The sequence below is a fragment of the Sciurus vulgaris genome, assembly GCF_902686455.1.
Source record: "Sciurus vulgaris genome assembly, chromosome: X".
Taxonomy (NCBI): domain Eukaryota; kingdom Metazoa; phylum Chordata; class Mammalia; order Rodentia; family Sciuridae; genus Sciurus; species Sciurus vulgaris.
This window is the reverse complement of record NC_136471.1, coordinates 35,983,549-36,009,440: the sequence shown is the minus strand read 5'-3', so window position 1 is coordinate 36,009,440 and position 25,892 is coordinate 35,983,549. Positions and strand designations below refer to the sequence as shown.

At 39.2% G+C, this 25,892-nt stretch overlaps 2 protein-coding genes across 2 annotated transcripts in view; one reads left to right on the top strand and one right to left on the bottom strand.

Moving 5' to 3' along the window:
• LOC306651732 (uncharacterized protein) overlaps positions 1-21,316 on the top strand; it is a 484,650-nt gene extending 463,334 nt beyond the window's left edge. The window contains exon 2 of the transcript XR_013761191.1: positions 21,216-21,316. The gene's annotated coding sequence lies outside the window, so the exon portion shown is untranslated. The remainder of the gene's footprint in view (positions 1-21,215) is intronic.
• On the bottom strand, positions 15,566-16,150 carry LOC306651192 (RNA polymerase II subunit A C-terminal domain phosphatase SSU72-like; the record flags this gene model as incomplete). Its single annotated transcript, XM_079123667.1, has 1 exon — positions 15,566-16,150. One exon carries the CDS (start codon positions 16,148-16,150, stop codon positions 15,566-15,568), a length of 585 nt encoding a protein of 194 aa, XP_078979793.1.
• Positions 21,317-25,892: the final 4,576 nt, after the last annotated feature.

Sequence of the window (25,892 nt, the reverse complement as noted above, 5' to 3'; positions counted from 1 at the left end):
TTTGCCATGTGATATATTTTTATTCTATTTAGTTATACATGACAGCAGAATGTATTTTGATTCATTGTACACAAATGGAGTACAATTTTCATTTCTCTGGTTGTACACAATGTAGAGTCACACTATGTGCATACACACTATGTATGTGTATGTATACATACACACTGTGTATGTAGAGTCATACACATACATAGGGTAATAATGATGTCTGTATCATTCCACCATCTTTCCCATCCCCCTTCCCCCACCCCTCCCCTCATTCCCCTCTGTACAATCCAAGGTTCCTCCACTGTTCCCTTACCCATCCCTCATTATGTATCAGCATCCACTTATCATAGAAAACATTTGATCTTTGGATTTTGGGGATTGGTTTATCTCACTTAGCAGGATATTCTCCGACTTCATCCATTTACCTGCAAATACCATAATTTTATTCTTCTTTATGGCTGAGTTATACTTCGTTGTGTATATATACCACAGTTTCTTTATCCATCCATCTGTCGAAGGGCATCTAGGTTGGTTCCACAATCTAGCTATTGTGAATTGAGCTGCTATAAACATTGATGTGCCTGCGTCACTGATTTTGTCCTTTGGTATAGGCCAAGGAGTGGGATGGTTGGGTCAAATGGTGGTTCCATTTCAAGTTTTCTAAGAAATCTCCATACTGCTTTCCATGGTAGGTGCACCAATTGGCAATCCTACCAGCAATGTATGCATGTACCTTTTCCCCTACATCCTTGCCAACACTTATTGTTGCGTATATTCTTGATAATCGCCATTCTAATTGGGGTGAGATGAACTCTTAGGGTTGTTTTTATTTGTATTTCTCTAATTACCAAAGATGTTGAACACTTTTTCATATATTTGATTGCTTGTATATCTTCTGTGAAGTGTCTGCCCAGTTCTTTAGCCCATTTATTAATTGGGTTCTTTGTATTTTTCGTGTAAAATTTTGTAAGTTCTTTATAAATTTTGGAGATTAGTGCACTATCTGAAGTGTGTGTGGAAAAGATTTTCTCCCACTCTGTAGGCTCTCTTTTCACATTATTGATTATTTCCTTTGCTGAGAAAAAGGTTTTTAGTTTGAGCCCATCCCATTTATTGATTCTTGCTTTCATTTCTTGCACTCTAGGAGTCTCATTAAGAAAATCTGATCCTAAGCCAACATGATGAAGATTTGGGCCTACTTTTTCTTCTGTTTGGTGCAGGGTCTCTGGTCTAATTGTAGGTCCTTGATCCATTTTCAGTCGAGTTTTGTAAAGGGTGAGAGATGGGGGCGTAATTTCATTTTACTGCATATGGATTTCCAGTTTCCCCAGCACCATTTGTTGAAGAGGTTATCTTTTTTCCATCGTATGTTTTTGGCACCTTTGTCTACTATGAGACAACTGTATTTATGTGGGTTTGTCTCTGTGTATTTTATTCTGTACCATTGGTCTGTCTATTTTGGTGCCAATACCCTGCCATTTTTGTTAGTATTGCTTTGTTTTATAGTTTAAGGTCTGGTATTGTGATGCCTCCTGTTTCATTCTTCTTGCTAAGGATTACTTAGGCTATTTTGGTCTCTTATTTTTCCAAATGGATTTCATGATTGTTTTCTCCATTTCTATGAGGAAAGACATTGGAATTTTAATTAGAAATGCATTGAATCTGTATAGCACTTTTGGTAGTATGGGTATTTTGACAATATTAATTCTGCCTATCCAAGAACGTGGTGGATCTTTCCATCATCTGAGGTCTTCTTCAATTTCTTTCTTTAGTGTTCTGTAGTTTTCATATTGTAGAAGTCTTTCACCTCTTTTGTTAGATTGATTCCCAAGTATTTTTATTATTTTAAAAAATTAAAAAAAAATTTTAGATGTTGATAGACTTTTATTTTATTCATTTATTTATATGTGGTGCTGAGATTGAACCCAGTGCCTCACACATGCTAGGCAAGTGCTCTACCACTGAATCACAACCCCAGCCCTCAAGTATTTTATTTTTTTTTAGGTTAATGTGAATGGGTTAGTTTTCCTAATTTCTCTTTCAGAGGATTCATCACTCATGAATAGAAATGTTTTAGATTTACTGGTGTTGATTTTATATGCTGCTACTTTGTTGAATTCATTAAGTAGTTCTAGAAGTTTTTTAGTTGAATTTTTTGGATCCTCTAAATATAGAATCATGTCATTGGCAAATAGTGATAGTTTGAGTTCTTCTTTTCCTATTTGTATCCCTTTAATTTCTTTCATCTGTCTAATTGTTCTGGCTAGAGTTTCAAGGACTATGTTTAATAGAAATAGTCAAAGAGGGCATCCCTGCATTGTTCCAGTTTTTTGAAGGAATGTTGTCAATTTTTCTCCATTTAGAATGATGTTGGCCTTGGGCTTAGCATAGATAGCTTTTACAATGTTGAGTTATGTTCCTACTATCCCTATTTTTTCTAGTGTTTTGAGCATGAAGGGGTGCTGTATTTTATCAAATGCTTTTTTTGAATCTATTGAAATGATCATATGATTTTTAACTTTAAGTCTATTGATGTGATGAATTACATTTATTGATTTCTGAATGTTGAACCAACCTTGCATCCCTGGGATGAACCCCACTTGATCATGGCACATTATCTTTTTAATATGTTTTTGTATGTGATTTTGTTAATTTTGTTGGTCAGGCAGTGCCACATATGAGGAAGTGGTTGCCATGAGGGTGCAGCTGCCATTATAGGGTGTGTCCCCTATACCCTCCTTTTCTATTTTATGGAATACTTTGAGGAGTATTGGTATTAGTTCTTCTTTGGAGGTCTTGTAGAACTCAGCTGAAAATCTGTCTGTTCCTGGGCTTTTCTTGGTTGGTAGGCTTTTGATGGCATCTTCTATTTCATTGCTTGATATTGTTGTGTTTAATTTGTGTATGTCCTCCTGATTCAGTTTGGTATGTCCCATGTCTCTAGAAATTTGTTGATGTCCTTGAGATTTTCTACTTTTTTTGAGTATAGATTTTCAAAATAGCTTTTAATTCTTTCGAATTTCAATAGTTTCCATCATGATATTTCCTTTTTCATCATGAAGTTTAGTAATCTGAGTTTTCTCTCTCCTTCTATTTGTTAGTGTGGCTAAGGGTTTATCATTTTTAAAAACTTTTTCAAAGAACCAACTTTTTGTTTTGTCAACGTTTTCAATTATTTCTTTTGTTTCAATTTCATTGATTTCAGCTCTGATTTTAATTATTTCCTGTCTTCTACTACTTTTGGTGTTGATCTGTTCTTCTTTTTCTAGGACTTTGAGATGCAGTGTTAGGTCATTTATTTGTTGACTTTTTCTTCTTCAGTGCTGGGGATTGAACTCAGGGCCTTGTACTTGCAAGGCAAGCATTCTACCAACTAAGCTATATCCCCAATCCCTTTTTTTTTTTTTTTTTTTTTTTTTTTTTGCTGGGGTTGCTGGGGATTGAACCCAGGGCCTTGTGCTTGACAGGAAAGTACTCTATGAACTGAGTTATATCCCCAGCCCCTACTTTTTCTTCTTTTAATGTATAAGCTCAATGCAATAAACTTTCCTCTTAGCACTGTTCTCATAGTGTTCCAGAGATTTTGATATGTTGTATTGGTGTTCTCATTTACCCCTAAGAATTGTTTTTAATCTCTTCCCTGAAGTCTTCTGTTATCCATGTGTCATTCAATAGCATATTATTTAGTCTCCAGGTTGGGAGTAACTTTAATTTTTTAAATTTTATCATTGATTTCTAGTTTCATTCTGTTATGAACTGATAGAATGCAGGGTAGTATCTCTATTTTGTATTTGCTAAGAGTAGCTTTGTGGCATAACATATGCTCTATTTTAGAGAAGGATCCATTTGCTGCTGAGAAAAAAGTGTATTCACTCAATGATGGATGGAATATTCTATATACGTCTGTTAAGTCTAAATTATTATATTCTATAGATTCTTTTTTATTATTATTTATTTATTTTAATTAAAAATCATAAATTTACATAGGGCAATATTGTTTGATTCATTCTGTTATTTTTTCCCTTCCCGCCACCCCTCCCACCCCTCTTTTCCCTCTATACAGTCCTTCCTTCCTCCATTCTTACCACCCTCCTTATCCCTAACCCTAAACCTAACCTTAACCCTAACACTAACCCCTCATACCCCCCCTTATATGTCTTCATCCACTTATCAGCGAGATCGTTTGTCCTTTAGTTTTTTGAGATTGGCTTATCTCACTTAGCATGATATCCTCCAATTTCATCCATTTGCCTGCAAATGCCATAATTTTATCATTCTTCATGGTGGAGCAATATTCCATTGTATATATACGCCACAGTTTCTTTATCCATTCATCAACTGAAGGTCATCTAGGTTGGTTCCACAATCTGGCTATAGTGAATTGAGCAGCTATGAACATTGATGTGGCTGTATCTCTGTAGTATGGTGATTTTAAGTCCTTTGGGTATAGGCCAAGGAGTGGGATAGCTGGGTCAAATGGTGGTTCCATTCCAAGCTTTCTGAGGAATCTCCATACTGCTTTCCAGAGTGGCTGCACTAATTTGCAACCCCACCAGCAATGTATGAGTGTACCTTTTTCCCCACATCCTCGCCAACACCTATTGTTGCTTGTGTTCTTGATAATCATCATTCTAATTGGGGTGAGATGAAATCTTGGGGTAGTTTTGATTTGCATTTCTCTCATTACTAGAGATGTTGAACATTTTTTCATATATCTGTTGATTGCTTGTACATCTTCTTCTGTGAAGTGTCTGTTCATTTCCTTAGCCCATATGTTGATTGGATTATTTGTATTCTTGGTGTAGAGTTTTTTGAGTTCTTTATAGATTCTGGAAATTAGTGCTCTATCTGAAGTATGAGTGGAAAAGATATTCTCCCACTCTGTAGGCTCTCTGTTCACATTACTGATAGTTTCCTTTGCTGAGAGAAAGCTTTTTAGTTTGAATCTATCCCACTGGTAGATTTTAGCTTTTATTTCTTGTGCTATGGGAGTCCTATTAAGGAAGTCTGATCCTAAGCCAACAAGTTGAAGGTTTGGACCTACTTTTTCTTCTATAAGATGCAGGGTCTCTGGTCTGATTCCGAGGTCCTTGATCCATTTTGAGTTGAGTTTTGTGCAAGGTGAGAGATAGGGATTTAGTTTCATTCTGTTGCATATGGATTTCCAGTTTTCCCAGCACCATTTGTTGAAGAGGCTATCTTTTCTCCATTGCATATTTTTGGCACCTTTGTCTTGTATGAGAAAATTGTATTTATTTGGGTTTGTGTCCATGTCCTCTATTCTGTACCATTGATCTACCTGTCTATTTTGGTACCAATACCATGCCGTTTTTGATACTATTGCTTTGTAATAGAGTTGAAGATCTGGTATTGCGATACCCCCTGCTTCGCTCTTTCTACTGAGAATTGCTTTAGCTATTCTGGGTTTCTTATTCTTCCAGATGAATTTGATAATTGCTTGCTCTATTTCTGTAAGGTACATCATTGGGATTTTAATTGGAATTGCATTGAATTTGTATAGCACTTTTGGTAGTATGGCCATTTTGACAAAATTAATTCTGCCTATCCAAGAACATGGGAGAGCTTTCCATCTTCTAAGGTTTTCTTTAATTTCTTTCTTTAGTGTTCTGTAGTTCTCATTGTAGAGGTCTTTCACCTCTTTTGTAAGATTGATTCCCAAGTATTTTATTTTTTTTCGATGCTATTGTGAATGGGGTAGTTTTCCTAATTTCTCTTTCTGAAGATTCATCACTTATGTATCAAAATGCATTGGATTTATGAGCATTGATCTTGTAACCTGCTACTTTACTGAATTCACTTAGGAGTTCTAAGAGTTTTCTGGTGGAATTTCCAGATTCCTCTAAATATATAATCATGTCATAATCAAACAGGGATAGTTTGAGTTCCTCTTTTCCAATTCGTATCCCTTTAATTTCTTTGGTTTGTCTAATTGCTCTGGCTAGAGTCTCAAGGACGATGTTGAATAGAAGTGGTGAAAGAGGGCATCCCTGCCTTGTTCCAGTTTTTAGGGGGAATGCTTTCAGTTTTTCACCATTTAGAATGATATTGGTCATGGGCTTAGCATAGATGGCCTTTACAATGTTAAGGAATGTTCCCATTACCCCAATTTTCTCTAGTGTTTTGAGTATGAAGGGATGCTGTATTTTATCGAATGCATTTCTGCATCTATTGAAATAATCATGTGATTCTTAACTTTTAGTCTGTTGATAAGGTGAATGACATTTATTGATTTCCGGATGTTGAACCAACCTTGCATCCCTGGGATGAAACCCACTTGATCGTGGTGTACTATCTTTTTAATATATTTTGTATGCGATTTGCTAAAATTTTGTTGAGAATTTTTGCATCGATGTTCATTAAGGATATTGGTCTGAAATTTTCTTTCCTTGATGTGTCTCTGTCTGGTTTAGGTTTCAGGGTGGTATTGGCTTCATAGAATGAGTTTGGGAGGGTTTCCTCCTCTTCTATTTCATGGAATACTTTGAGAAGTATTGGAATGAGCTCTTCTTTAAAGGTTTTGTAGAACTCGGCTGAGAACCCATCTGGTCCCGGACTTTTCTTTGTTGGTAGGCTTTTGATGACCCCTTCTATTTCATTGCTTGAAATTGATTTATTTAAGTTGTGTATGTCCTCCTCATTCAGTTTAGGTAATTCATATGTCTCTAGAAACTTGTTGATATCTTCGAGGTTTTCTGTTTTGTTGGAGTATAGATTTTCAAAATAGCTTCTAATTATGTTTGTATTTCACTCGTGTCTGTTGTGATATTTCCTTGTTCATTCCGAATTTTAGTAATTTGAGTTTTCTCCCTCTTTCTCTTTGTTAGTGTGGCTAAGGGTTTATCAATTTTGTTTATTTTTTCAAAGAACCAACTATTTATTTTGTTAATTTTTCCGATTGTTTCTTTTGTTGTAATTTCATTGATTTGGGCTCTGATTTTAACTATTTCTTGTCTTCTACTACTTTTGGTGTTTTCTGCTCTTCTTTTTCTAGGGCTTTGAGCTGTAGTGCTAAGTCGTTTATTTGTTGATTTCTACTTCTTTCGTTTAATGCGTCCCATGAAATAAATCTTCCTCTAAGTACTGCTTTCATAGTGTCCCAGAGATTTTGATATGATATGTCTTTGTTCTCGTTTACTTCTAAAAATTTTTTTATTTCCCTCCTGATGTCTTCTGTTATCCATTCATCATATAGTTGTGTATTATTTAATCTCCAGGTATTGGAGAAGTTTCTGTTTTTTATTCTGTCATTTTTTTCTAATTTCAATCCATTATGATCTGATAGAGTACAAGGTAGTATATCTTCTTGTATTTGCTAACAGTAGCTTTGTGGCATAAGACATGGTCTATTTTAGAGAAGGATCCATGTGCTGCTGAGAAGAAAGTGTATTTGTTCTTTGTTGGATGGTATATTCTATATAGGTTGGTTAAGTCTAAATTGTTGATTGCGTTATTGAGATCTATGGTTTCTTTATTCAGTTTTTGTTTGGATGATCTATCCAGCGGTGAGAGAGGTGTGTTAAAATCGCCTAGTATTATTGTGTTGTGGTCTATTTCATTTCTGGAATTGAGAAGGATTTGTTTGACGTACATAGATGAGCCAATGTTCGGGGCATAGATATTTATGATTGTTATACCTTGCTGATTTATGCTTCCCTTAAGCAGTATGTAATGTCCTTCTTTATCCCTTCTGACTAGTTTTGGCTTGAAGTCCACATTATCTGAAATGAGGATGGATACTCCAGCTTTTTTGCTGTGTCCATGTGCATGGTATGTTTTTTCCCATCCTTTCACCTTTAGTCTATGGGTATCTCTTTCTATGAGATGAGTCTCTTGCAGGCAGCATATTGTTGAATCTTTCTTTTTAATCCAGTCTGCCAGTCTATGTCTTTTGATTGATGACTTCAGGCCATTAACATTCAAGGTTATTATTGTGATATGATTTGTATTCCCAGTCATTTGACTCATTTTTGTTTTTTGACATGATTCGGTTTCTCCTTTATTTGACTATTCCTTTAGGCTAGTTCCTCCCGTTGCTGATCTGCTTCGTTGTTTTTCATCTCTTCCTCATGAAATATTGTGCTGAGTATGTTCTGTAATGCCGGCTTTCTTTTTGTAAATTCTTTTAGCTTTTGTTTATCATGAAAGGATTTTATTTCGTTGTCAAATCTGAAAGTAAGTTTTGCTGGGTATAAGATTCTTGGTTGGCATCCGTTTTCTTTCAGGGCTTAGTAAATGTTGTTCCAGGCCCTTCTAGCTTTTAGGGTCTGGAGTGAAAAATCTGCTGATATTCTTGTTGGTTTCCCCCTGAATGCAATTTGATTCTTTTCTCTCACGGCCTTTAAAATTCTGTCTTTATTTTGTATGTTAGGTATTTTCATAATAATGTGCCTTGGTGTGGGTCAGTTGTAATTTTGTATATTTGAAGTCCTATAAGCTTCTTGTACTTGGTTTTCCATTTTGTTCTTCAGATTTGGGAAATTTTCTGATATTATTTCATTGAATAGATTGTTCATTCCTTTGGTTTGTTTCTCTAAGCCTTCCTCAATCCCAATAATTCTTAAATTTGGCCTTTTCATGATATCCCATAATTCTTGTAGATTCTATTCATGATTTCTTACCATCTTTTCTGTTTGGTCAACTTTGTTTTCAAGATTAAATATTTTGTCTTCAATATCTCAGGTTCTGTCTTCCAGGTGTTCTATCCTATTGGTTATGCTTTCTATGGAGTTTTTAACTTGGTTTATTGTTTCCTTCATTTCAAGGATTTCTGTCTGTTTTTTTTTTCAGTATCTCTAACTCTTTATTGAAATGATCTTTTGCTTCCTGCATTTGCTCTTTTAACTGTCGATTGGTGCGATCATTTAATGCCTGCATTTGCTCTTTCATCTCCTCCTTCAATGCCTGAATTTGCTCTTTTATCTCCTCGTTTGCTTCCCTGATTGTTTTAATTATGTACATTCTGAACTCCCTTTCTGACATTTCTTCTGCTGTGCTGTCATTGGGTTTTATTGATATAGTATCTAGGTTTGTTTGGGACATTTTCTTCCCTTGTTTTCTCATATTGGTCAGATGTCAGTGGGACTTTGTGATATTGCAGAATTCTTCTATTGGCTTATAGTGTCCCTGTAGATTTCCATTGTATCACCTTCCTGTCTTCACTAGACTGAAGTCTTGGAGTAACTTGGTAATGCAGTGCTTCCAAGGAAAGCTGCCCCTAGCCCGCTACTGGTTCCAGGACTTGGAGCTGGCTCTGTGTGGAAAGGCTCTCACTGGGGGGCCTGCTCCGAGATGCTGGAGAATCTGGCCCTGAGGGAGGAGCCCACCGCCAGAGTGTGCAGAGCTGCCTAGGGAAGACAGGCAGCTCTAGCTGCCCTGCCCTACTCTAATAAGCCACCCGAATCTGGGCTTGCCATCCGGGCAGCGCTTCACCGGGTGGGGGAGACGCACCCGTGGCTCTATTTTAGTCTGAGTCTCTCAGTGCCTCCCCTTCTTGAATCCTGGGTTCTGGAGCTACTGGAGATGCAGTCACCCTCTAGTCCGCCATCTTGGATCGCCCCCTCTATAGATTCTTTGTTCAGTGTTTGTTTGGAAGATCACTCCAGTGGTGAGATGTGTTAAAGACACTGAGTATTATTGTGTTGTGGTCTATTTGGTTCTTGAAATTGAGAAGGGTTTGTTTGATGTACATAGATGCTCCATTGTTTTGGGGTATAAATATTTATGATTGTTATGTCTTATTGATTTATGGTTCCCTTAAGCAGTATGAAATGTTCTTCTTTATTCCTTCTGACAAAATTTGGTTTGAAGTCCACTTTATCTGATATGAGAACAGAAACCCCTGCTTTTTTACTGTGTCCATGTGGGAAATATATTTTTTCCCATCCTTTCACCTTCAGTCTGTGGATGTTTTTTCTTATGAGTCTCTTGAAGGCAGCATATTGTTGGCTCTTTTTAAAAATTCCAATCTGCCAGTCTATGTCTTTTGATTAATGAGTTTAGGCCATTAACGTTCAGGATTATTATTGAAATATGATTTGTATTCCCGGTCATTTTGGCTTATTTTTGTTTTTTAACCTGACTTGGTTTCTCCTTTGATTGACTTTTCTTTTGGTGTAGTTCCTCCCTTTGCTGACTGTCATTGTTTTTCATTTTCTCCTCATATTTTGCTGCAAATGTTCTGTAGTGCAGGCTTCTATTTGTAAATTCTTTTAACTTTTGTTTATCATGGAAGCTTTTTATTTCATTAAGAAATCTGAAGCTTAATTTTGCTGGATATTAGATTCTTGATTGGCACTCATTTTCTTTCACAGCTTGGTATATATTGTTCTAGGATGTCCTATCTTTTAGGGTCTGGGTTGAGAAATCTGCTGATATCTGAATTCGTTTCCCCCATATATAATCTGATACTTTTTCTCTTGTAGTCTTTAAAATTCTATCTTATTTTGTATGTTGGGCATTTTCATTATAATGTGCCTTGGTGTGGATCTGTTGTAATTTTGTACATTTGGTGTCCTGTAAACCTCTTGTATTTGATTTTGCATTTCATTCTTCAGTTTTGGGAAATTTTATGATATTACATTGAATAGATTGTTAATTCCTTTGGTTTGTAACTCTGTGCCTTCCTCTATTCTGATAATTCTTAAATTTGATATTTTCATGTTATCCCATAATTCTTGAAGGTTTTGTTCATGATTTCTTATCATCTTTTCTGTGTGGTCCACTTTATTTTCAAGTTTAAATATTTTGTCTTCATTGAGTTTCTGTCTTCCAAGTGATCTAGTCTATTGGTGATGCTTTTTATTGAGTTTTTAATTTGGTTGATTGTATCCTTCATTTCAAGGATTTCCATTGTTTTTTCCCCAGAATCTCTTTATTGAAGTAATCTTTTGCTTACTGCATTTGCTCCTTTAACTCTTTATTGATCTTTTGTTGCCTGCATTTGTTCTTTTTTATGTCATCCTTTTACTTCACAGATTATTTTTTTTTTTCATTTTTTTTTCACAGATTATTTTAATTATGTACATTCTGAGCTCCTTTTCTGACATTTCTTCTACAATGCTGTCAATGAATTCTATTAATATAGCATCTTGGTTTGTTTGCAGTGCTTTCTTCTCCCCTTTTTTCAATGTTGTTCATGTGTCTTCCCCTCTAGCAGTGTGGATATGAGGTATTAGAGTTTCCCCCTATAGATTTATGGTGTCTCTACAGGTTTCCAATACCTTGCCTTTAAGGGGAGATCAATATTAACAGCACCCAATGCAACAAATATGCAGCCTTAAACCAAATAGCCCCTATTAGTATGTTAACAGTTTAGTCGCAATAAATGGAGATGATATGTTCAATTATTATCTACAACATAAACTTTAGGTTTGCTATAAGTCTACAATTTCTAATGGTGGACAAAGAGAGAGTGGGGGAGGGGTGTAGGATATGGTGTTAATGAGGTAGGAGGTGAGACTATAGAGGTATTAGAACATAGGGAGAGTAAAAGAAGAATCAAAAGAAGTTGGTTTTTAGCAGGAGGAAAGAGAGAAAGACTGTGAGGAAACAGATAACTAAGAGGAAAATAGAGTGAGAAAAAAAGAGAAAAAAATGTAAAAAAATAGAAGAATTTACATCAAAACTGTAATATACTATTCAAATCTCCCAGCACTCAGTAGCCTGGTGGTGAAAAGTACTTGATTTCAAAAATATTGGGAAAGTGAGAGCAGGAAATGAAAAAAGAAAAACTAGGGGGAAAAAGAATCTCAAAGGAAAATTGAACAATTGTTTCTGTTGGAGTTCAATATCTTTTCTGCTTCCCTTCTCATCTGATAGGTGGGGTTGCCTGGAGTTTGCTTGTAACTCAACCCTCAGGATGGCAAATGGTGCTAGGGTGGGAGGGTTAGACTTGAAGGTGGGATTCCTGGGTGGGATATAGCAATTGCCAGTCATGCTGGAAGGCTGCACCCCAGGACTCTCCTTTGTGGTCTACTTGTATGATGCAGGAGCCTGATCTTAGCCCCTTACCTCACTTGTGGATCCCACAATTCCTGGTCTCTAATTTAATCTTTAAACTTTATCTTTCCTACCCCTGTCCTTCAACATATCAATCAAGGGCTTCTCTCCCCAGAGCTCCTTGGGGCTGATCACCAGGACCTGTGCACCTATTGTGGAAAACCATTCTGTATTTTGTAGATCAGGATGAGGCATGGAGGGCTGTGAGCCAGTCACATAGCTGCAAGTGCTGGGCTGGGTTGGTAACTAGGGGGTGGTTGGAAGACAGGGGATTGAGGAACCAGAGGGCCCTGTTGATTGCAAAACTGGTAAGACCAAGTGATCAGTGAATGCTGAATTGGGGAGGGAGTTGTGGACTGGGCTGATATGGAGTCCCAGCAAGTGCTGCCCATTGTCTCTGGGATCCCATTTGGTGCTATGCTGGTTGGCTGGACAAACTGGGATCAAGATATTCTCACATGGGGCTGGGGTTATGGCTCAGTGAAAGAGCACTAGCCTAGCATGTGTGAGGCACTGGGTTTGATTCTCAGCACCACATATAAATAAATAAATTAAATATCCATTAACAACTAAAAAATATTTTTTTAAAAAAGATACTCTCACACCCTTTTCCAACCTACTGACCCTTTCCAAGGCTCTCTCCTGCCTCTGCAGCAAGATGGTGGCTATTAGCACACCTAACAGGGATACCTCAGATGTAACCAAGCCTGCAGTGAACTTGGTGATGTACTTTCAGTTCCTGGCTGTTATCCGTAGATGGAATGGCCATGTCCCTAGTTGGTGGTCATGGCAGTGGCTAACCTGTAGGTAGCTTCATATTGGGCTTCTAGTCTCCAGTCTGTGTCCCAAGATGGAAACTGCTTTAACTAAAGATATCAATGTCAGCTGTGGAGGTAACCCAAGATGAGCAGAAGGTCCCAAGATGGAGACAACCACTTTCAGAGATGTTAGATAAGTAAGGGTGGGCCATGCAGTGACATTGGGCAGTCTGTTCAGAGATATAGCACTGTGGCAGGTGGCTGTCTCTAGGCCTTGTCTGGTGTTCCAAGGTGGAGGTTACTATGTGGAGGGAGGTGTGGAGGCAGCTGCAGTGACCCAAGATGGAGGCTGCCACATATTGGTAGATGGGGAGCTGCAGCACAGTGGCCCCTGTGCTGGCAAGGCAGAAGATCTGCAGGACAGGCAGGGTCACCATGTGATATTTTTAATGTGATCAAACATTCCATGATATTCATATAATGTCTTCTAGATTTTAAATGCAATCTTAAAGAAATATAATCCATCAGCAAATATATGAAAAAAGGTTCAACATCTCTAGCAATTAGAGAAATACAAATAAAAATACACTGAAATTCAATCTCACTCCAGTCAGAATGGCAATTATCAAGAATACAAGCAACAACAGATGTTGGCGAGGATGTGGGAAAAAGGCACACTCATACATTGCTGGTGGGAATGCAAATTGGTGCAGTCACTCTGGGAAGCAGTATGGAAATTCCTCAGAAAATTTGGAATGGAACCACAATTTGATTCAGTCATCCCACTCCTAGGTTTATATCCAAAGGACTTAAAATCAGCATATTATGGTGATGCAGCCACATCAAAGTTTATAGCAGCTCAACTCACAATAGCTAAACAATGAAACCCTTCAACAGATGAATGGATAAAGAAAATGTGGTATATATCTACCTATCTATCTATCCATATATATATATATATGGATATCTATCTATCTATCTATCTATCTATCTATCTATCTATCTATCTATCTATCTATCTGGATTTCAGGGCAAGAAAATAAACAATTAGGGATAAATCCTCTGTAAAATCATACTTTTCCTCCCTCTAATCTACCACCCAAAATCAGAGAACCAGGAAGCCCATTGAATTTACTTATACTACTGAGCTGCTCAAGCAAGGTACGTAGTTGATGTTCAACCAGAGAAGCAGAACCAATGGGAGATATACACCCAAAATATGTACAGCAAATCACTTCTGCTGTGTGTTTGTAGGGGGGTTATTACAAGGAATTTCCTTACCCAATCAAATATCATGCTGTCTAGAAAGTCCAAAGTCCACAGGGCACGGAATCAGGAAGGGAAGATCACAAGAAGGTAGAACCCCTCCAACAGGAGCTGAAGAAATTGAAGGAAGGTCCAGGGCAAAGGCAGAGCAGTTGCAGACTCAACCAGTACCTCATTTGCCAACAGTCAGCAAATCAGCCACAACAGTGTGAAGATCCCTAAATGTAGAAATAGCTAAAGTGTTTCTTTCTTTCCACTGCTTTGGCTTTCTATTCTCAGGGAGGGCTTCAGCCTTCCTTTTAAAGGGCTTCCATCTGATTAGGCCAGGCCCTAACAAAATCTTCCTTTTGATTTCCTCAACAGAAACTGATTAGAGACTTTAATGACAACTGCAAAATTCCTTCACAGCAGGACCTAGGTTAGCCTTTGATTGAATAATTCGAATAAGGTGTGTTTTCTATAAAATAGCTGCTGCCTCCCTTCTCTTCAGTTCTAATGGGGGAATTCCCCTCAGTAGCCCAGAGCAGAAATTCTGGGCACTGTGGTTCCACCTAGCCAAATTGACATGTTACGTAAACTACCTTGTGGGGCGTAGAGCAGGATGTTAGAAGGGTGAAGAGTCACCTGGAGGAGCAAACAGAAGACAACCAGCATAAAATACATGCTTATCAATTTTTTTTTTTTGCAGTGATGGGAAGCAAACTCAGGCATGCTAGGCAAGCAAGCACTCCAGCATTTAATTATATCCCCAGTCCCTTATCATTTTAATTGACAAAATGCGTATGTGTTTATGGTTTACAAAATGATGTTTTGAAATAGAACATATTGTGGAATGGCTAAATCAAAGTTAGATTTTGACTGGAGGATGTCATATGTAATTATATTTGTATTCCCAGTTAAGAGATTGCTCCTAAAGATAGAAGCATCTATTTATTGGTCTCTATTTATTGAACAGGTTCCTTCATAACAAGATATAACTCATTGCTTTAGTTAAGTATTTATTTAATACTGCAGTGCAGGAAGTTAGGAGGGACCAAAAGGGAAAGGCAGGTACAGCTGAAGACACATATGTTGGGGGATGCATTATATACTTCTTTCTTTTTTTGGTTAAAGAAAAAAGCCTTTATAATCTATATTCTCTTCATAAATAAAAAAGGCACAGAAAAAAACTTCGTTTTAATCTGGCATGTATGTGCATCCTCTCTTTTCATATATAACATTTGCATAATACCACAGTCCACTGGCTGAATACTTAAAAGAAAAATTATGTGTCAGGAAAGAAAAACATATTATTAAAAGAAAACAAGCCTCCTGCCTCAGGAGGCTGAGGCAGGAGGATTAGTATGTTCAAAGCCAGCGTCAGCAAAAGTGAGGCACTAAGCAACTCAGTGACACCCTGTTCCTAAATAAAATACGAAATAGGGTTGAGGATGGGGTTCAGTGGTGAAGTGCCCGTAAGTTCAATCCCTGTTAAACCCCCCACCAAAAAAAGAAAGCTCAAGAAGGTGGCTTTGGAGGGCACAAGGCCACCCTCTTCAGTAAAAGCAGACAGTATGCAGGAAAGCCCTGCCACGCCTCTCCTCGAAAGTTTGCAGCAGGTCTTCGATCTCATTCTCCATGTCATCCAAGTGCCGGATGCACTGGCAGAGCTCAAAGATAAGGAACGCTCCCAGGGCAGCCTCTTTACGGTTGTCCTGGATGTCCACGTTGATCACATGCACTGCCTGGCAGTTTTCCTGTTCTCTGGAATTCAGATGGTCCACCACCTGGTCGTAGACTCTCTCTTCACATGTGAGGATCAGATCAAATGGATCTTGACAGTCCTGGAACCTTTCCGGCCGGGGTTTGAGTCTCTTATTTCTGTCCAGCATATGTAAAACGCCGTTCTGTGTGTAGAGTTGTTTGTCCTTCGTAAGAAGATCCTGGTACATCTCATCATATGTGGTTCTGAAATCATAAACATTTGGCTTGTCGGGTGCTGGTCCTGGAAGCCTCACGTGAGCTCCTGTTCCAAAGGACCGGACATTGAATCCTTGTCTGCCGAGGATGCTGTGCGCCTCCATGCTCCGGTTCTGGTTATTGGAGCACACCACTGCCACCCGCAGATGTGGCGAAGGCATGGCAAACGCCATCCCTTACTTCCACCTGGCTGTGCTGCTTCCACCAAAGCAAGATGGCAAGCAGCTAATTCTAGTCAGTGATGCAAAGCAGCTGCATCCTCAAAGTAGAGCCCGGACGCCAAGCAGCCCACTGGACCTGGTGCCAGAGGGGAGGCCCGGTGTTTCTCCCAACTAGGTTCGACTAGAACAATTTAGACGAGAAGTTTAAGACTCACGGTCTCAGAGTTCTTAGTTCATAGAAGGCCGACTCTATTCCCCATGGCTCCGGGCATAGCTGAACATCATGGAGGAAGAGTATGGCAGAGGGGAGCAGCTCATGTGATCATCAGGAGGCTGGGAGAGGCGGCTCCGCTTGCCAAATACAAATATATACCCTAAAGCCACGCCCCACGTCCCACCTCCTCCAGGCACACCCTATGGTGCCTCCAGTTACCACTTGGTTAAGGGCGTAACCCAATCACTTCTTCTTCAAACCTTCTTGCATTGTCTCACACGTGAGCTTTTGGGGGATACTTCACATATAAACCATTACACCCCGCCTCTCTGAAGGGCAGGCTTCTGAAAGGTCTTGCCACAGTTGGGCAGGGCAGGCTGCTCTCACCTGAGGTCCATGCACTGTATGCAGGTGCTCTGGCCTCCAGGTGGTGCTAACCTGTGGGTTTGGAGTCTGGTTAAGAGTTTGGGTTTTTTTGAGGGGAAAGATGGTGGATTAGTTTGAGGCAGCATTTCCCTTAGCTCAGGTACCGAGAACTTAAACAGCAGGAATACCACATCTCCCCCAGGATTAGAGTGAAAATTTCTGAGACTGGAGGGTAAAGCTGCTCCCCCACCCTTTCTGTTGCAGCCATTTTCCCCGCCTCCCAACCACTTGTCAATCTGTGAACATCCTGGCTAGCTGTTGGTTCATCAGTCAGCTTGCAAGTATCCTTCTCCAATATTGTTTCCCTGTTACCCCAGTGGAATTCAACTGTTTACTATAGCTTCCCGCCATCTTTTCCCATCCTTCTGTCTGTCCTCCTCACTTTCTCTATCCTCCTGGCTTTCACACTCTCTCTAGTGTGTGCCCTTTCTCATTCTCTTTCTTTTCCTTTCATTTTCTCTCGCACCCTGCAGGGAGACACTCTGTTTGCTCAATAAACTCCCTCTTGTGATTTCCTGTGTCCAGTGTGGTTTCCGTGGGATCCCTTACATTGGTGCCGTGAGTTGGGATGGGATCTTCCACTGTCTGTTAAGCAAGTGGAACCCCATCCGATGCAGCAGTGCCCCCAGACACGGCCCCACCTTCCATTCTGCCCGGTCGCTCTGCTCGTATTCATCACTGGACTTCAGGTTGGTGAGTCCTCTAGTCCGGTTCCCCTAGGCCGATTTATCTGGGACCCTTGAGGTGGCTGAGGGGTGGGGTACCCCCAGCCGCATGCTTTATAGTTACAGCAGGCCCCTATAGTAGGTATTATCTGCTGGGTGCATTCCTGATTTTATGGTGGAGATTCTCTCAGGGTTGAGGCTCATCTCGCGCTGGCACACTCGCACTCGAAAACCCTGATATCAGGTCCTCAACTCTTCTCGGCTTTTGCCCCGGCCCCACATTGATGTTTGTGTGACGACACCATCTATGTGCCAACTTCTCGTCTCCTGGCCTCGGGACGCCGGGGCACAGACTCGGCTGTATCAGTCCCCACCATGGAATCTGGGTCCTCTGATCTGGCAGATTCAACCCTGGGAACCCTTCACCTGACGCTCGACTGAAAGCCATCAAAATCCGTTTGTGTAATGGCACACAGCTTCTGTGAGTGAGCGGGCAGATGGAAAGGGATTCCTTATCTTCAAGTCTCTTCTTTCTTGCTTCTTGGCTCTTCCTGCAGGCTCAAGCGCCTCCGACCCTGCTTCTCCGTCTTCCCCTGCTTCCCCATGTAATATAAGCAGCCCCATTCCCCACAAGTAGTGGGAGATAATTGTTTGACAGTTTTCTGCGTCCAAACCTAAATTAATTACTAACCAGGAAATAGGGTTACAAGAACCTAAGCATCAAGTTTCTGCTAGAACATTTTAGCCCCTTTCAGATTCAGATCTCAGTCAAGGCTTACATTGAAATGTAAATGGAGGAAGGCTCAGTGGGAAATCAGTCTCAAACCCAAGGAAAAAAGTGTCCATTTTAAATTTCTCCTGGGCTACAACTCAGAATACTTTTCTCCCTTTCACCTTTTCTCTCCTTCTCATTTTCTCATGCTTTAACTAATGACCATTATCATTTTTATTCTAGGACTTTTGTTTATCTTAAATGCTATATTTTTGAGCTCACAATTTTGATCCTACATACCTACGTTAATGATTTTTGATCAGTTCCTTTTATCCAACTCTAGGGTTATTTTTGAACATCTGTTACATTGCAATGGAGATAAATATTACAAGGCCTTTACATTTGTGTTAAATATAAGCGCGCATAAAAATTAAAATTTAAAAAATGGATCCAAATATTTTTAATTCACTTGATTTAAAGAGGTCCAATTTAAATTGGGTAAACTAATAGAAGTAAAATGTCCTTAAAATTAACTCACAAGTCTCTAGGTGGTCACACTGATAAAATGTTGATGTTTTAAAAATGTCTAATATCAATTTTTCTAGGACTTTTCTTCAACAGGAAAGAAATGGCAAATACTGTTTACACTTGTCTGACATCTTTATTTTTTTACACTTGTCTGATATCTTGTTTTTTTTTTTTTACAATAAGATGAGTGAATTAGCGTTGTCATGTATGGGATTACTCAAATGTGTTTGTTAGAGACATCTAATTAATTTACAAAGTTATTCCATGGAGTAACATACTTAAAAACATTATTCTTTGTATATGAAATGTGTTCATATTTTCCAGGTATACAAGCCTTTAAAGCAGAAAATTTATCAAGCTGCTATTCTTCAAATTAAACTTGTCTGTAATGGTAAACCGATCATTTAATGTTCTATTATAGGACTTGTCACCAATAGGGTATATGTAAAATTTGTTAAATGTATTTCTAAAAGTTATTGAAAGCCTGATTTATTTGAAGGTTAAATGTGAAAGCATTTTGCCACTTTGCCACACAAAAGGAAACTTAAAAGCTCTCTCAGCCTTTCTTTAATTCATGTTTTACATATAATGTTAAATTGTGTTAACTAATGTTCATATAGACTGAGGAGTCAATATATGTAAACTTCTTAAAATAACATTTAAGAAAGAGTGTAATGTGCAGTAGCAAAAATGGGACAACAGTGACTGAGACTGGGGTCTCTGATGACCTCATGGCTGTGGCATGCCTGGTGCCTGGGAGTGCTCCTGTGCAGGGGCACAAGATGCCTAACTGCTGTGGCAGTACATTGATCTCAGGCACACAGCTCTTGGGCAGGAAGGAATTCTTTTGCTAGATAACCAGTGTTTCATCAGCTCCCTTCTCTGGTTCCTGCCCACCTTACAGTAACTGTGGACAGTGTACTTCCTTAAGAGCTACACAGAGCTCCTAACATTGCACTTTTCAGCTCTGAAAAAAGTTAAGTTAATGTCCTAGTCTCTGTAACCTTCCTAAAAACAGAGAATAGTGCTTACATACATATATAAAGATTGCTGACATACCTCTTTAGATCTGAATTTCCATCAGAGAACAGAGTTCCATCTGATCTCGGCTTAATCTTCAAAATCTGTGCTTATAAACCTTTATTTTCTAATACTCCTTTGTCCCTCACTGAACTTGAGAATTTGGTCATGCTGGTCATGGCAAAAGAGGAAGCCCCGCCTTACCTGAGATAAGGCTCTGCCTCACAACCCTGCTGCACGTTAGAATGGCTCCAAAGTAAGCCAGACTTTAACTCATTTAAAGTTGTGTTCAAAAGTTTGATGTTTGTTGTAAAGATTACTGTGATCTCAACCAGGGGATATAATGAATAACTCAACCAAAATTCAAGATAGCTATTGCACAAACTGAATGTTTTACTGTTGGTGATTCCATTTTTTATTTCCTTGTAAACTCTGTTGCCTGATATTTTGCAGAAGTACACCATAGATTAACTTGAAAAGCCACCACCTATAGGACAGATAATGTAGACCCCAATTAGACAAAAAGGGGTAAATAACTCTAAAGTTATAGACATTGAAGCTAAAGCCCAATACTCTTACTTTATGACTGGTGAGACTGACTTGCTTGATGGTTAAGATCAAACATAGAGATTGAGATTAAATACAGAGGTCAAGAAAAGTCCATATTTGGGTCTTGCCCTCAAAGTTAGCCCAAACCCAGGGAACAAGAGGACTTCTCTAAGGAGGTTTGCAACTCTGGGTCACACAACCTCTTGATCAAGGAGACTGATGAGGCCACTAGAGGAAAAGCCACCCAGTACACCTGCTGCAGAGGAGGGTCAATGAAAAAGGGAGACATCTTTGGTGATTTCAAGGGAAGTCACCTCATGGAGGAGACCCTGCCTAACCAATGGCACTAATGGAGCTAAGAAGCTGCTCTTAAGTGCTCTATGAGTGACCCCTGTGGGAACTCAGCTCACTCTAACAAACAGGAACAGGTCACTTTGACCAACGATCTTAAACACTTAGCAAAACAGTTAAAACCAAAATATAGCCATTCTTGGGCATTTAAAAGAAATAATACTTAAATGTAACTTAAGATGTACACTTGTGTTAGCCGACTAGAATAAAGACTAAAAGCTACAAAAGAGATTCTTAGGCAAATGTGCCTGATAACTATCAAGAGAAACTGCCAGAGTCAGAAGTTTTAGTCAGTTTAAAGGCTACAGACACAGGTAGGCTTAATCTATGTTTGCTAGTAACAGAAGTATAGAGATCTCTACTAAATGTTGTGTTTACATTCCGATAACCTGGACAATGTTAAAGTTCCCAAATAAAGGCCTTGTCCTCTCCAGCATTTGCTAGGCCTTGTTATGGGAATAACTTCTCAGTTCTTCCACCCCCTGTTGAGGAATTATTGACTTCTTTCATCTTTATGATATGCATTGGCATGTTCCAGTTTCTGCAACATTTATATCAATCTCATTTCAGTACTCATGTCTTTTTGTTCTTCTCTCATAGAAGCACCCATCCCCAGATGCCTTTACAACCTGTTCTTCCCCAACCGGACTTCTACCTTGGACCCCTCAATTGACCTGATTTCTAAAAAGGGAACTCCAAACTACTTGCCCCACGCTGCCCCCTTCCAGCTCGAAGAAGCCATATTGGTCATCACCCCCTTTCCCTACAGCAGTGAAGGAGTTCCTAAAATTAGAGGGGTGAATGAAGTCAGAATTGGGTATAGGCAGTTAGTGTAGAGATGGGGGATCAGTCAAATCAAGGAAATGAAGTCCATGAAAACCATCTGCCTTTGGAAGTCTGGGAAGGAAAATGGAATTTTTACATCTCACCTGCAAAACCAGCCCCAGTCACTTATGCAGGAAGGAGAGAGAAGGCTTTGGAAAGAACTGGAGAGCAAAAGATTTTCTTCTAAAAACAGAAACGGGGTAATGTGATGTATAAAGCTGCTCCCCCTCCCTTTCTGTCACAGCCATTTTCCCCGCCTCCCAACCACTTGTCAATCTGTGAACATCCTAGCTAGCTATTGGTTCATCAGTCAGCTTGCAAGTATCCTTCTCCAATATTGGTCCCCTGTTAGCCCTGCAGAATTCAACTGTTTACTGTAGCTACTCTGCCATGTTTTCTCATCCTTCTGTCTCTCCTACTCACTTTCTCTATCTTCCTGGCTTTCACACTCTCTCTAGCATGCACCCTTTCTCATTCTCTTTCTTTTCCTCTCATTTTCTCTCTTACCCTGCAAGGAGACATTCTGTTTGCTTAATAAACTCCCTTATGTGATTTCCCGTGTCTGGTGTGGTTTCCGTGGGATCCCTTTCAGAGGGGAAGTCTGCCCTATATGAACCACAGACTGCCTGACTCATTTTTGAATATTAAAAAACAAAACTCTCCTCCAGAGTTTATCAGTAGTCTGATATCCATGAGCAATCTTGGGATTACAGCATGGCAAAGCTACAGAAACCAGAGACCCAGATCTGTGAGTTTGTAGGGGTCTATGTTGACTTGTCTGAGCCTAGCAATCCTGTGAAAAGTCAGAAACTGAGAGCATTTTGCCCTGGGGAACACAGGTGAGAGAGGCTGGAGAGAGTGGAGCTCTCCTCAGTTCTGTGAATGCTGAAGCTTCCGGAGACTGATGGGACTGACTACAGTGGGTTAGAAGATTAGAAGAGGGTGGGAGGGCATTTTCCTCTCAGCTGACCCAGCTAGCCAGTAGGCACCCACTGGGTTCCTGGGACCTACTTGGGCTGTCATTTATAGAGTCCTGGCACCAGCCTGGTCCCTGACTCCTTCCCCAGTTGGCCACCAGTGGTCCCCTGGACCTGCCAGGTCTGGCATCAGTTCAGGACCCAAGAGGGCCCTCCAGTTCCCCAGTACCCAGTCTGCCTACCCTTCTCTAGCCCCCAACTAGGCCCATTGCACAGAGCTTCGTGGCTGGCCCACAGGTCTCAGTGCCTGGCCTTGGTCCACCTGACACAAAATAGCTGAGTCCCAGATGAGCCTGGGATCCACATGCCTCTGAGCTGCCAGACCCACCAGATCCAGCACACAGCTGTTTCATCAGTACACAGGTCCTGGCACCCAGCCGTCAGGATTGACTGGAAGAGAAGCACCTGACTGGAAGTCCAAAAGGGCAGGGGTGAGAGAGATTGATTTGGAGACTGAATCAGATACCAGAAATCAGGGGCCTCACCACATGAGGGGTCAATTATAGACTCCTACATCACACAAGTGGAATCCAAAGGAGATTCCTGGGGTGCAGTCTTCCAGTGTGGACTGGCAATTGCTCGGCCCTGGAGGTGTGCTGACTTAAAATTGCCAGATCGATTGGCACCCAACAAAGAGACTAAAGCATACCTAGAAACCCCACCCATCCTGAGAGTGGAGCTAGCATCGTATACCAGACAACCCCACCTACCTGCTGAGAAGGGAAGTTAAGAAACTTCTAAACTCCAACAGAAATAATTTTTCAGTTTTGCACAGATATCCCTTTTTTAATTCTTTTTTTTTCACACACATTTCTACCATTTTTGAAACCAAGTATTTTTCATGCATTAGTTTATTGAGGACTGGGATGTCTGAATAGTATATTACAATTTTGTTGTATATTCCTTCTTAAAAAATATTTTCAGTTTTAGATGGACACAATACCTTTATTTTATTGATTTATTTTTATGTGGTGCTGAAGATTGAACCCAGTGCCTCACACATGCTAGGCAAGTGTTCTATCACTGAGTCACAACCCCAGTCCCTTGTTGTGTATTCTTTTATTTTTACTTTTTTCTTTCCAATTTTATTAAATAATTTTTACTTTATATATATTTTTCTCTCACTTATCTGTTTCCCTGGATTCTTTCTCTATTTTCTTCTGCTAATAGCCAACCTCTATTATTTTCTTTCTCTCTTTCTATAAGTTTTTAATTCTATCTTCTCCTTTCTCATAAATATCACATCCTACACCATTTCTGTTCTCTTTGTCAACCATTTGCAATTGTAAACCCTTTTGCAAACTGTTTATATTTTAGACAATAATTGAACACATCATTCTGTTTATTGTGACAAAACTGTAGAAGCCTTAATAGTAGCTATTTAGTTGAAGGCTGTATATTGTTTGTACTGGGTGCTGTTATTGTTGGTCTCCTCCTCAAAGATGAGGTACTGGAAACCTTCAGGGACACTATAGGTCTACAGGGTAGAAACTGTACTGTCTCAGATCCACACTGCTAGATGGACAGACACACAAACAACATGAGAAAGGGAACAAAGCACCTCAAACAAACCAAGATGTTCCAATAATAGAATCCACTGACAACACAGCAGAAGAAATGTAAGAGAAGGAGTTTAGAATTCACATAGTTAAACTGATCCCCAACATAATGGATGATGTAAGGATTTGAAATCAGGGATAAATTTCAGGAGGTGAAATTTTACTTCAATGAAGATAGGGATTCTGAAAAGGAATCAAGCAGAAATCCTTGAAATGAAAGAAATCAATAAACCAAATTAAAAATTAGATGGAAAGCATCATGAACAGACTAGACCACTCAGAAGACAGAAGTTCAGGCAATAAAGACATAATATAATCTTGAAAATAAAGTTGACCACACAGAGAAGATGGAAAGAAACCATGAGCAGAATTTCCAAGAATTATGGGATAATGTGAAAAGACCAAATTTGAGATGTATCAGCATCAATCAAGGCATGGAGATACAAACCAAAGGAATGCACAAACTTTTCAATAATATAGTATCTGAATATTTCCCAAACCTGAAGAATGAAAGGGAAAATAAAATACAAGAGGCTTATAGGACACCAAATGTACAAAATTACAACAGACCCACACCAAGGCACATAATAATGAAAATGTGTAGCATACAGAAAAATGATAGAATGTTAAAGGCTGTTAGAGAAAAATATCAGATTACACTTAGGGTAAACCAATTCAGATTCCATTTGATTTCTCAACCCAATCCCTCAAGGCTAGGAAGTCTCAGAATATCATATATGAAGCTGAAAAAGAAAATGGGGGAATGCTTTCAGTTTTTCACCATTTAGAATGATATTGGCCATGGGCTTAGCATAGATGGCCTTTACAATGTTAAAGAATGTTCCCACTACCCCAATTTTCTCTAGTGTTTTGAGCATGAAGGGATGCTGTATTTTATCAAATGCTTTTTCCGCACCTATTGAAATAATCATGTGATTCTTAACTTTTAGTCTGTTGACATGGTGAATAACATTTATTGATTTCCAGATGTTGAACCAACCTTGCATCCCTGGGATAAAACCCACTTGATCGTGGTGCACTATCTTTTTAATATATTTTTGTATGCAACAAGACAGGGGATGCCCTCTTTCACCACTTCTATTCAATATCATTCTTGAGACTCTAGCCAGAGCAATTAGACAAACCAAAGAAATTAAAGGGATACGAATTGGAAAAGAGGAACTCAAACTATCCCTGTTCACTGATGACATGATTATATATTTAGAGGAATCTGGAAATTCCACCAGAAAACTCTTAGAACTCATAAGTGAATTCAGTAAAGTAGCAGGTTACAAGATCAATGCTCATAAATCCAATGCATTTTGATACATAAGTGATGAATCTTCAGAAAGAGAAATTAGGAAAACTACCCCATTCACAATAGCATCGAAAAAAATAAAATACATGGGAATCAATCTCACAAAAGAGGTGAAAAACCTCTACAATGAGAACTACAGAACACTAAAGAAATTAAAGAAAACCTTAGAAGATGGAAAGATCTCCCATGTTCTTGGATAGGCAGAATTAATTTTGTCAAAAAAAAAAATGGTCATACTACCAAAAGTGCTATACAGATTCAATGCAATTCCAATTAAAATCCCAATGATGTACCTTACAGAAATAGAGCAAGCAATTATCAAATTCATCTGGAAGAATAAGAAACCCAGAATAGTAAAGCAATCCTCAGTAGAAAGAGCGAAGCAGGGGGTATCGCAATACCAGATCTTCAATTCTATTACAAAGCAATAGTAACAAAAACGGCATGGTATTGGTACCAAAATAGACAGGTAGATCAATGGTACAGAATAGAGGACACGGACACAAACCCAAATAAATACAATTTTCTCATACTAGACAAAGGTGCCAAAAATATGCAATGGAGAAAAGATAGCCCCTTCAACAAATGGTGCTGGGAA